The sequence below is a fragment of the Vigna angularis genome, chromosome 10, assembly GCF_016808095.1.
Source record: "Vigna angularis cultivar LongXiaoDou No.4 chromosome 10, ASM1680809v1, whole genome shotgun sequence".
NCBI classification, from domain to species: Eukaryota; Viridiplantae; Streptophyta; class Magnoliopsida; order Fabales; family Fabaceae; genus Vigna; species Vigna angularis.
The window spans coordinates 9,260,868-9,274,184 of NC_068979.1; the positions used below are offsets into that span (position 1 = coordinate 9,260,868).

Consider the following 13,317-nt stretch of genomic DNA (forward strand, 5'->3'; position numbering starts at 1 on the left):
ATTTTCGAGGACGAAAATTTTTGTAGATAGGGAGAATGTGAGACCCTTGATAATTAGCCTCCTTTAATTCTGACACCTCACCCTTAATACACTCCACGTCATCCCCAACCATTTAAAACCCACTCTCTATTCTGATCCCATTTCTTCTCTGTCGTGCACGAAGAACCACGCCCATCATTCTCTGAAACACGCGCACGTCATACACTCAGTGCATTAAAAACGCACCAAGCGCTGCATGCACGCATGCCACTTGTCACTTTGGAAGTTCTGAAATCAGCATGAGGGTTGCAGGTGTCCGAAAATGAGACGCTCGCTCGTCTGGAATTGGAAGAAACAAAAGTAATTTTCGAAAACCTTTCCGCTCACCTGCATCACTCGTCTTCTTCCTCAGAACCGAACCTTCCATTTTCTCTGATCTCTCTCTAAAACCAGTTGCCTTTCTCTCTTCTGTAACTCATCTTTTTCTCCTCCGATTCACTTTCCAGAACCATAGGAGCGTTCGTCCAGCTGTGATCTTTCATTTGGACCGAACAGAACTTGGATCGGAACTGGTAAGTTTTCCTTTCTACACGTCGTCCTCTCTGGTTTCTGCGAACCAAACTCTGGTTGCATGCATGAGTTCTCGGTCTGAAGTACGTTGATTTTGGTGTCTTAGTTTCACGTAAGAACTGTCGAGAGAAACCTGGGTGTAAGACGTGGTTAGAGGAAACCCAAAAATCTTGCTGTTGGAAGTACACTGCTATCCAGGTAAGGGAAGCTTATATGTTTAATTTATTCTGTAGGTTGTATGCTCTGAGTTGCATGTATGAACTGTGTGAAGTTTGAGCTGTTATGGATTGTTCACTGATATCTGATATGATTCTGGTTTTTGATTGATCTGTCATGAACGAGTACTGCATGTATATATTATATACGTTGTTGTTGAATTTGATTTAAATGTATATTGATATGATGATGTATGAAAGGAGTTTAGTTATTGAATAATAGGAATGTTTAAAATGTTGAGATCTGTATGGTGATGATAATGGGAAATAAATCTAGAATGAAAGTTGTAAAGTTTATAAATTTGAAATCTGGAAAATTCTTCTAAGGTTGTCTTTGATAGTGTTCGACCTCATGTCGAGCATTCGTCCTTGATTGACGTTCGACCTTCTGTCGAGCGGTTGTCTTTGATAGCGTTCGACCTCATGTCGAGCGATTTCCTTTGATGGCGTTCGACCTCATGTCGAGCGTTCATCCTTGATTGGCGTTCGACCTTCTGTCGAGCGGTTGTCTTTGATAGCGTTCGACCTCATGTCGAGCGATTTCCTTTGATGGCGTTCGACCTCATGTCGAGCGATTTCCTTTGATGGCGTTCGACCTCATGTCGAGCGATTTCCTTTGATGGCGTTCGACCTTCTGTCGAGCGGTTGTCTTTGATAGCGTTCGACCTCATGTCGAGCGTTAGTAGTTGATTACGTTCGACCTCATGTCGAGCGATTTCCTTTGATGGCGTTCGACCTCATGTCGAGCGTTCATCCTTGATTGGCGTTCGACCTTCTGTCGAGCGGTTGTCTTTAATAGTGTTCGACCTCATGTCGAGCGTTCGGCTTTGATTTCGTTCGACCTCATGTCGAGCATTCGTTCTTGAATATGTCCGACCTCTTATCCAATGTTCGTTCTAAATCGTGTAAGGTCTCCTATCAAGTGCTCGAACAATTGAGTGATTTTCTGATATCAAATAGCGTTGTCCATACAGTTAATTAATGTTCGTCTTTTTATAAAAGTGGAACATAGAATGAAAATGTGAATTATTGAAAAAGTTAAAGTGTGCGAACTATTTAAGAAATGAAGTTGTAATATTGATATTTGAACGAGCGTTTCAAGGAGGAACGACTCTGGTTTCTATATTGGATATGAAATTTGGTAAAGTATGACTGTGGATAAGTTAAGACTCGCTGTCCATCCTGATGTTCCGTGATACGCCTCTTCAAGTAGAAGGGGGTATTCATGTGTGGGAACGGCAGGAGGTCCTTAGTCCGTAAGTTAACATGGGCGACGTAAGAACGGACTTACCTCGAGTGGCAGCTGTTTGGTGTATCCCAGTTACTACATCACTCGGGTGCAAGGACGCTTGTAACTACACAGATTCATACAGTCCGGACGGTCTGTCTTATTATACGTCTTTGTATGTTTATTATTTGATGAATCACTTGCTGTATGTGTGTTTTGAAATGTAAATGTATGTGTTGATTGTATAAATTAAATATTATAAGCTTACCCTTGCTTTTCCATTGTGTTGTCTACTGTCCATGTATAATCCGTTTTGTCAAAATGCAATGATCATCCGTTGTGGATGTGAGCAGATGGTGGAGCATCCCTTGAGCAAATGCTGGAAGAAGAAAATTTGGATGAAACAAATCTGGTGGAAGTTGATGTGAAGGCCGAGCCTTAGAGCGCTCGTTAGAATAGATCTGTAAACGTTAATGTAGTTAAACGTTCGACCAAGTATTTTGTAAGGTCGTTCGACTTAAGCTGCTAAGTTAGGTTTTGTCGTGCGTTGTTTTATACAGATTGGGAACGTCGTTTCAGATTCTCATGGCCTGCGTTTATGCGCCTTCTTTTGTACTGTAGCCGTTCGGCTTTTAAATCCTATTTTTAATGCAAAGACTGTTTATGTTACTGTTAATTGTAATTAATTCCGGACTATGGTAATTACTGTATTTTGGGATGTTACATAATATTATCAGAATTAACTTGTTTTATTGATATCTCCAGTTTTGTATTAAGTTATACTAAACACAAGAAAATATTTGGTATTTGGTCTGTTATTTTATTCCATTTGAATTGAAAACGTTTTAAAAAATTTTGTGAAAACAAAAAGAATTCACAAATTTGTTTATTCTTATTGAATTATTTTAAATTTTTTACTTATACTAAATGTTATCGAAAGTAAATTGTTTTATATTGTTTTCTTATTATTTATTGAATATTCAGAGATTATTCGCATATTCTTTTTTAGTCATATTTCTACTTTTTAAAATTAATTAATTTAAAAAGTGTTTACAGTTTCACTAGTTGTGAACTTGAATTTATATTCAAAGATAAATATTAAACATTTAAAAACCAATTTAAAGTTATGAATTCATGAATCGGACTTAATTTCAGTCCTTCTCAGTTTAAATGTTATTGATAAATACCATTATATTTCAGGTGTCACATGTGATTTCTATCTTTTTAATCTTTGTTTTGATTTTATTTTAGGAATTTTATAATTTTTTATTTTAGTTATTCTTATGTTTTTGAAAAATGAAAATGGTGATTTGTGATTATTTTACCTATAAATAAAATATTAACTCTGATGTTCAAGACTCATAACTATTTTGACCTAAGTATTTTAGGTAAAGAGAATTCTTATTCTTTGTATTTATTTTTGGTAAAAGATACTCAGTTTTTTTTATCTGAACATATATGAAAGTCGTTTTAATTCAATTATTACATTTTTTTTCATACATTTTTTTTCTGAATATAAAGAAAAACAAAAAATATGAATAAGTTTTATTTCTATGTTTATCCAGAAAATAAACCTCTACGAACATGAACAATAAAACTTTTTTCTAGAACCTAATTATTTCATTAAAACTTACTACTTTCTTAAGTTTAAGTTTATAAAATTTTCATTTCACTCAAATTAAAAGCTTTTAAAACATTTTGTCTAAATGAACAAAAAAAATTATAAACTGTATTTATTTTTATTAAATCGAATTGCAAGTCCTATTTTCATCCATCAGTGAGGTAATTATGTTCCTTGCTTTAATTAAATTATTCATTAAAAACAGTAAATTATAAAAAATATATAATCCCTAAACAGATCTGGTTGAAAAAGAACTATTTAAAAAAAATCTTTTTTTTAATGGAACAAAAGTTAATCTGTCATAGATAATAATAATAATAATAATAATAATTAGGCCAATTAACATTTTCATTTATTATTGTCAAAACAGCATTGGATATTACTTGTTAAAGTCATCAAGATCTCACATTAATTAAATGTAAAGATAGTTTATAGTATATAAATGAAGAGAATTTTTATTTTATAAGTAGATTATATGAAAATGAGTTATATTTAAATTTAATTTCTAACATAATATTAGACTTTATCTTAATGAAATTTGAAAAATTTATTGTTGTTCTATTAAGACAAATTTCTATACAAAGAAAAAGTGTTTGTGGTTAGTTTAAACGAGAATGTGAATGCGAAGAGACTCACATTTAAAGAAAAAATTGTTAAAATTTTAAATTTGAGTTTAAGTCTTATATTAAATAAAGACAATAATGTAACTCATTGGTATTATCTAACCTATATAAAATTATATAAAATTATATAAAAATATATAATGTAACGTATAAGATGAATACGTCTTGACAAAACAAAAGTGGATCAAAATTTTCAAATTGACTGAAAATAAAGTAAAAAAAACATACACCATTGAGACATAAAAAAAAAAAAGAATTGTATAATTTGCATCAAAGGGTTGATGGAAAACCCATAATAAGTATATCATGTGTGATCCTGGATTTGAAGGTAGCTTCAGTCATTATCCCATAATTAAAGATGCAGAAAGCAATACTGGAATATCTAATTCTGCCACCCCTTTGCAAGCAATGTTGTAACTCTCAAGGGTGAGAATTAAGTCAAAGAAGGCTTAGTTGAATCTGAGGTTTGCCCCACCAGTTTGTCAATTATGTGGTTCCAAGAAAGAATTAGTGGCACCTGTTAGTATTAGAGAAAAACTTGTTTTCAATCTTTGGTATTATGTTCCATATTACATCAACTTGTGGACCCTTTTCATAAACTCGTAGGTGGAAGAAACTTCAGGGAACTAAGAGATTATGTTCAAGATTTACGTAAATACGTGCTAATGAAACTTGACACAGTTGACAAATTGTCTCAACACTTAAATATGCTAATTAGGTGGTCTCAGATACCAATACCATATTAAAAGAGACATTGTTTATTTGGCTGATTTTCAATCTTTTGAAAGAGATATTTTTAATTCATGGGCTCAGAAAAATTCTTGATTAAAAAAATAAAAATGATTTAAATTCATTTTTGTATGGTTATTGAATCATTATTAACGACGTGATGCGAGGTAAACCTTTAAACAGTGATTAATCTGACCCAATTTCTGCATTCTATAAAACTATTGATCTAACTTTTCTATTAGACATTGATAGCTTTTTAATATTAATGAGTGTTCATAAAACACTGGTTTGTATGAGGAATTCTTTTGTTCTGACCTTTGGTTATAACTTTTCCATCATGAACGTCTGTAGCAGCCACAGATTGCAACCAAAATAATAGCTTCCAGAGCAAAAGTGTAGTTAGCAGTAGGTTAACACAACTGGCAAAAGATCTAAGACTTGGCCACCTCGGTCTTTATAAATTATATTGACCTGGTTTTCTGACTTTAACCCTCATTAGTTTATCTCCTACAAAGATTATCTATGAAACATGTGTGAGTAGTATCCAGCTGCCCACGTGATTAAACGAACCATAATGGCTGCCAAGTGATTAAATCTGAAAACATAGTGATCGTGGTTTGGTATTTACTACCTCTTTTTCAGTGTTATTATCAGTGCTTTCAATATTTTCATTTTCTTCCCATTTAAAAGTTCTACCAATGTAATTTTTAATCCATATCAGAGCGCATTAGCAACAGTAACAAAGCTAAGGAAATGGTAAAATTCAGTGAAAGAAGAGATTTTGTGAACGTGGTACAAAGGGTAACCTGTAATTCATTTAACAATAGAGTGAAGTTACAATTGTACATACATAACGATAGATAGTACATATTCATCTTCGGTTCCTCTCCCACTATCCATCGCTGTTTGCCTTTTGGATTGTGTACACTTCTTTCTTCTTTCAAGACAACAGAATACAAATGAAATAAATAGAAAATTCAAATTATACAGGGAAAGAAAATCAGAAAATATTGAACAAGAAATCTACAATTTGTGCCGTCAAGTCAAAGCAAATTATAACTGCCTACGAAGGCTGTCAATTCATGCACGCACGATCCATATCTCTGCATATTATTGACCGCACACTGAGGGATATATTTGTCTCTATTTTTAAATGCATATCCCTGTCACATAGGAAAATAATAAACATCAGCAGCCATTACTTCCCTCTTTGCTATCGTCCCCTCCACAGAAATCCAACCATGCAACAAGTATTGATCACTGAACAGGGTGTTTAGATGAGCCTCTTTGAAGCTTGAACTGATGAAAATAAGCTCATATCACTCTCTATACAAGCTCATTTTAATCATCTTCATGAGTAAGCTTATCAAATAAGTTATTTTCAGATTATTTCAACAAGTTTCTGGGTTAAATTTACGAGATGAGCTCTCATATGATACGAACAGATTGAATAAATGCTTAATTAAACTGTTTTTACCCAAATGCACCCTTAAATAATCAGTAAGTGGGAACATTCACCCAGAATTAAGCCTAGAACAAATATTTCATGATTAATACCCAAATATCAATTTTGCAGTAGATGTATACAGAACTAGAAAACAAATCAACTTACACATGGAATCTGTTGCTTGCCAACATCGGTGTCGCCGAATGAAATCAGGTTTTCACATAATCAACCCCGTCACGCTTTCTCTTGTTAGATTTTGAAAAGAAGCACATCTGAGCCCAACTCTTTTTCTGCTTAAGAGGCTGTGATTTAATATCCTTCTTTTCACTTTTCTCAACAAGCTCAGCCATGTATTGAACAACAGCCTAGGATGAACCAACACATGGAAATTGAGGTAAATGACACAGATTGAAATATCAAGGGAACAATATTAAACAAGAAAAACAAAAAAGGAAGTTACCTGAGCTCCCTTCTCAGCTATATCTCTTGGTGGAACTTCAAGAGGATTCTCTTCTGCTCGCAGGATGCGCAGTCGAGTGAGCATCCTAAACGAGTCAGGAAGCACACGTATCTGATTATTGCTGATATCCAATTCCTCAAGCATTTCAAGATTCCCAATGGATCTCGGTAAGTATCTCATGTCAGCAAAATTGTTGCCTATGTTCATCTTGACAAGCGAGGTGGCAAAACACAAGCTCTCGGGCACAGACTCGAGCTCATTGAAACTCAAATTAAGTTCCTTGAGGTTTGTTAGAGATGACATTGTCGTAGGTAGTTGTTTGATGTTATTGTACCGCACAGACAAAATCTCGAGGCTCTGAATCTTTCCAACAGCTTCAGGCAGGGCCTTGAGTCGGTTATAGTCAAGACGAAGCTCCCTGAGGGAAGAACAATTACCAACAGAGTGAGGAAGTTCCTCTACATCATTCGTTTCCACATTCAATACTTTTAGTCTAACAAGCGACCCTAGAGTGTCGGGAAGCGCTGAAATCTGATTTGAACTCAAATCAAGCTCCTCCAGACGTATCAACCTGGTAAAAGAAGCAGGCAGAAGAGTTAACTGGTTTCCCCGCAGATCAAGATAAACCAGACTGAGAAGATTTCCAACAGAATCAGGAAGCTCAGAGATTTTATTGGAATGCAAGTCCAATCTGGTCAATGATGAAAGCCCTCCAATCGTAGCAGGTAGGGCCATAATCCGATTCTCTGACAAATCAAGAGTAACCAAACTCGACAACTTCCCTATCGAATCAGGCAGCCAATCAACCTGGTCCGCCAACTTGTTCTGCAGATTGAGATCACGAGTCCCTTTCTTCGCAGACACTTCAATTAAGCTAGCAAGCTTTATCAAACTCAACTTATCCCCATCTTGACCTGCAAAACAACATTAACAAACACGATTTCCCACACTTTCACTTCCAACGTCCAATACAAGCAACAAAATACCAAATAACAACGACAAAACCTAATTCCACCACTCAGTAACTAAACACCAAAGCCAATAAAAACAAAATTGAACGTTGAGAAGCATATCATATACGATTGATTACCTGCGGGAGCTGTGGGCTTTAACGATGGATTCAATATACTGGCTTTGGAAGGGATAGTGGGTTCAACTCCATACCCATTGGAGTAAAACGAGGACTTGACCTTCTTGACGTAACTGTCATCCCGCGTGACCAATTCAGGACGTTCTTTATCCGCGTGGAACATTTTAGAAGTAGCAGCAGTGGCAGCAGGTACAGGTGGGGGCTTATCAAAACCACCAACGGAAACCGAAGCAGAAACAGAATTCATGGACAAATTCGAGGAAACCGAGGAAACGGGACCGTTAGAGTAGGATGTTTTGCGAGAAGCAGGTGCAGAGGGAGATGAAACGCACTTGGAAGCTCTCTGAATCAATTCATCGAACAGAGAATGAACGTTGTCGAGATCGAGAAGTTTGAGAGCCTCCCTCTTCTGCTCCTTGCTCTGGTAATACACGACGTTCCTCTGCATCTCTTGGAGCACCATAAAGAGCTCTTCGGGCACATCCACACCCTTGCTCTGTCGCACTATGGCCTCAAGCCTGGCCTGGTCTTCCTTCTCGACATTGACGATCAAACCTCTGGCCACCTCCACCTCTTCAATCGAAGGACGCGGCGGCAGAGATCTGTGAATCCTCATAATCTCCTCCACCACACCATCCACCGATGTCCAACTTTCCATCTTCCGAACCACCCCAAATTTTCACAAACCTCCCCACCTCATTCCAGAGAGAGATCTGAAATCCCACAAGGAAAAGGATTGTGCTTTCAGTATAAACAAAACATCTCCTACGGTTCTCCTCTCTTATTCTTCTTCTTCTTCCTTCTTCAACTTCTTCTACTACTTCTTATTCTTCTACTACTTGTTCTACTTCCCTCTCTCTTTTGTCTTATGCGCCACTTTTTTTAGTTTCCCCCTTTACCCTCCTCCCTTTCCTTAAATAACAGGACGACCACACCCTCTGTCCCCGTTAACTTTGTTTTCCCCGGCCCGCTGTTTTATTAACGCCTTCGTCAAACCAGCCTCAGGCTCTATTATTTTGTTGATTCCCACCTATTTATACCCAACAAATTCAAATAAATTCATCATAATTTCCTGAGTTATCCCACGTAACAGTGACACCCAGTTATGAGATAGAAACAAAATTTAGCATATAATAAAAAATAATAATAAGAATAAATAAGTTTGTAGGAAAGGGAAGAGGGGGGACACGTCGAAAGGTGTATCCAGCTGGCACTGGCAATGCCATAACCCTTTTCTGCGGCTAACCCAACACAAGACTGCAACTCATCACGGAACAGGTAGATACAACACTGGATTTATGGACTCGGTCACTTTTTTCCAACCCCTCTTCCCTTATTATCCTTGTTTGTTAGTGTTACCAGGGTTGTGTTCATGGGCCTCTTTCAAACTCTGGATCAATGCTTGACATGATGTGATATGATAGTCGTCCCATGATCTCCATGGATCTCTGATTCACCCTCACGTGCTCTGCCATTACCTGTCCCCTTAACTTCAGGCGAACCCCGTGTACATGTTACCATCTTCCTCCTACACCTATTTTAGTATCTACATAACCAACCAACCACCATCATCATCATCATCATCATCATCATCATCCTCATCCACTCTTCTCTTTTACCCTTTCTCTAAATATATTCCCTTTCTTCTCCAATTTTTCACCTTTCCATCCCATACGTAATCAAACATAAATTTACCTGTTCAACACTATTCAAAGTTTACATTTTTTTTTCCATTCAACTTCTATCATACTTGCTTCAAAATACCCACAATATACTTATTTACCAAAACAGTGTGTATTAAACGCGCATTTGCAGTGTTGGTGAAAGCGACATGCTTTTTAATTAGTTCAGTTTTTTTTCTTAGTAAAGATGGAATCTTCCCCGAACACGCACGTTATTTGTAGTGAAGCTTAAGCACTGTTAGTGTATTTTTGGATTTGTGACTCGCAACTCATTTTCATTCTTTATGGGTAAAATTAATCTGATTTACCCTCTTATGAATCAACTAACAGAATACACGACTTCGCTTAATCTATTATTGAGTTAAGTTTGTTGACTTACCAACTGGTTAACCTAATTTAGAAATTTAAATAAATAGTATATATATATATATATATATATTTTAAATGCCTTAAACCAGCTCAATCCACAGGTTTGCAAGAACAATAACTATTTAACTCATGAAAAAGTGAGTAAATATTTTTAAAGCATGTTTAACTGGGTAGGGTGAAATCAGCTCATAAAATGAAACTCATACATGTTTTTAATTTTTGGAACAAGTTGTGATAAGACATCAACAGTTGCAAAAGATGGATGCTGCTAAAGGATTAAAATTTGAGGAATTTAAGGTTATTTGTTTGAAAGTACATTTAAAATACCAAACTTGCAATTCCTTCCAACGGATCCAAACCTTCCAGAAGAAATCCTTCATCGTGAACCGACCTACGCCATTTTTTTATCACACGTCACTTTTGATCTTCTGTGTCTTAAAAGCTTAAAAGAAAAAATGAAGGTAAAGAAACAGAAAAGAGGACCACAAAAACTAGCAAATTCTAGAACATAACTATATTAAGAAAAGTTACTTATGTAAGATGATGAAAAGGTGAAGATGTGAAGGAGAGAGAAAAGATGGGTGTTTCAGAAATATAAAAGTATATTTCAAACAACTTGAGATTATTTTCAGTTAGAATTATTTAGTCTGATATTGATTGAGGTGATTTTTATAATGTTGATAGTGGGAGTTTTTTCTATTGACTTTTTTTAACAAATTTTTAATTGATATTTGATAAAATAAATTTAATTTCGATTGAGGAGGTTGCATAGATAAATTTGTTTTTCTGATTAACATTAAGGGTGTGTTCTTTTGGGGTATATTGGGAGAGATGATTTGAATAGATTTGAGTGAATTTGAGGATAATTTTTTAATTGTTTTTTTAGTAGATTTGTGGGTAATTGAGAGTAGATTTAGAAGTAAAGTTTATGAGAACTAGTATAGGATTTGATTAATGTGATAGATTTTAAATATTAGTTTAATTGGTAAAAAATGAAGATGACCAAATTGCCCATAGTTATAAAAGTATTATAAAATGTTATTTTGTAATGTTATATTTAATTGTAAAAATGTTTATGAAGATGAAAAAATTATGAATAATTGTTAAAATTAATGTTTAAAAATTATAAAAGTTATAATGTAGTAAAATGAATGTATTTTAAAATGTAATTTTAAATTGTAATATAATTTAATACGAAATGATATGAATTTATAAGTCATTGAAGTGAGAATGATTAACACTAATCAAACAACCACAATTAAGTAGCAAGTTATAATATTACATGACCTAAAAAAAAGATTCAAAAATTCAACATAAAATATCATTTTAATAGTTCATCATGACGTTGATTCACCAAGGTATCGTTGCAATGCATTGAAACAATATTGTATTGGCATCCCTATTAGACGTCTTGTATGGGATGGATGCGAAGATAAAAAATCGAAGCACTGTATGATTAAATCATGGTCTTGAATGTTCATAGTCCGTAACAAGTTTTGAATTTGTTTTGTAGTTGGATTAGATGATTGAATCGTAGCATTTACCAGGATTTGTACAGAAACTTGTACTTGGAGAGTCAGCTGTGGTAACCTAGGTGACCATAGTCAAAATTTTTAATTTTTTGACATAAATCCAATGGTTTTCACTTGATTTTAGTGTTTAAGTGTGAGTAAAATCTGGAAAGTCATGTTTGGGCACCCCATGATTGAGGAAAGGAACAATGTTTATGAGATGAACAACTTAGATGAAGTCTTGAAACTTCTGCACCAAAAAATACACTTGTAATCGTTTACAGATGCTTGGTAAACGATTACACGAACAAAATCCAAGATTTGTACAGAAACTTGTACTAGAGGAGTTAGTTATGGTAACCTAGGTGACCATAGTCAAAATTTTTAATTTTTTGGCATAAATCCAATGGTTTTCACTTGATTTTAGTGTTTAAGTGTAAGTAGAGGCTGGAAAGTCATGTTTGGGCACCCCATGATTGAGGAAAGGAACAATGTTTATGAGATGAACAATGTTTGGACATCCAATGATTCCAATGCTTGTCTTCAGCACTCACAACTACTCACCCCTACCATACCTCTCCACTCCGGTTAATGATCTCCTCCATAGTGTCGTCCAACAACAACCGTGGTCCAACGCTTGCAGCTGCTCCGGAGATCCTTCTTCAACCCAACAACCGTTTGGGAACCGAATACACATTGGCCTGTAACCAGATACAAGTTTGCGGTAACCGATTACACATGTGCAGAAAATAATTCATTCCCTTGTAACCGATTACGTCAAACTCCTCCATCACTGTTCATTGTCTTCTTCGGCTATCACACACGCAGATTCATCTTCTTCTTCAATCCTTTGCTTCTTCATGCCATCAACACGCACAACGTCATTCTTCCTCCCAATCTACAAACCTGCAAATCAAAACCAATGGTTGCACATACATCAATATACCTTCTACTAACCTCACCAGTTTCTGTTCCTCGTCTCAGCGCAACAATCCACCACTCTCTCTTCGCACACGGCTTTCAACAACAACCAATTTATTATGCTTCTGGTCCCTCAATAAATAAAACCATCTACACACTATCAACCGCATATGAAGTCCGTGTTCTGGTCAAAGGTGCATTCATATCCACACTGCACTTTCACCGTGTTTATGTGTAGGAATCTTTGTTGTTCAATGGCTTTATCAAGCAAGGTAACATCAACTGAGGAAAGCACAGGAATATTTCTGTAACCACGCCACCACGCCAACGCCAAGCATACCCGTGTATGAACAGTATTAAAGTAAAAGCTTACCACCACCATACAACTGTTATGAAATTTATTTTAATGCACTCTTTGGAATCGGTTATGTGCGACTGTGTTTGCACTGTGTTAGGATTTAGTTATACATGATGTACACAGCTGGAATTTAACTAATAAGTGGAGGGCACACATAAAATTTCCGTAACAATCCACGCAAATCTTTTCGTTCATGCGAGTGACGAAAATCAGCTCAATCCCACAAATCTGTCTTCGCTCATCCATCTTTATCCGCTGAAACGAATATGACAACCTAGTAAATTCATCGCTCGCATTTCAGCATGAACAGTATTATCCGTTCATGCGAACACACCCTAAAAATAAAATTTACATTCATAAAAAGATAACCTTCTCATAATGAAAATTTTAACTAAATATCAAGAAATAATAGTTATTTACGAAAAGCAATTAATAACTTAAATCACAAAAGACTTTTATTAATATCAATAAAAAATTGTTTTATTAATATTAGTTGAAAAATAATAATTCCTGT

At 35.4% G+C, this 13,317-nt stretch overlaps 1 protein-coding gene across 2 annotated transcripts; it reads right to left on the minus strand.

Moving 5' to 3' along the window:
* Window positions 1–5,744: 5,744 nt before the first annotated feature.
* Window positions 5,745–8,993, minus strand: LOC108335877 (plant intracellular Ras-group-related LRR protein 4). Of its 2 annotated transcripts, none has more exons than XM_017572068.2 (4): window positions 7,963–8,993; window positions 6,873–7,786; window positions 6,578–6,777; window positions 5,745–6,264 (listed from the first exon to the last, which is right to left on the minus strand). In XM_017572068.2, the coding sequence occupies exons 1-3, from the start codon at window positions 8,618–8,620 to the stop codon at window positions 6,622–6,624; spliced, it is 1,728 nt and encodes a 575-aa protein (XP_017427557.1). In that variant the 5' UTR covers window positions 8,621–8,993; the 3' UTR covers window positions 5,745–6,264; window positions 6,578–6,621. The 2 variants fall into 2 exon arrangements, with proteins under 2 accessions (XP_017427557.1, XP_017427556.1); XM_017572067.2 differs by having other exon boundaries at window positions 5,745–6,128; window positions 7,963–8,988.
* Window positions 8,994–13,317: the final 4,324 nt, after the last annotated feature.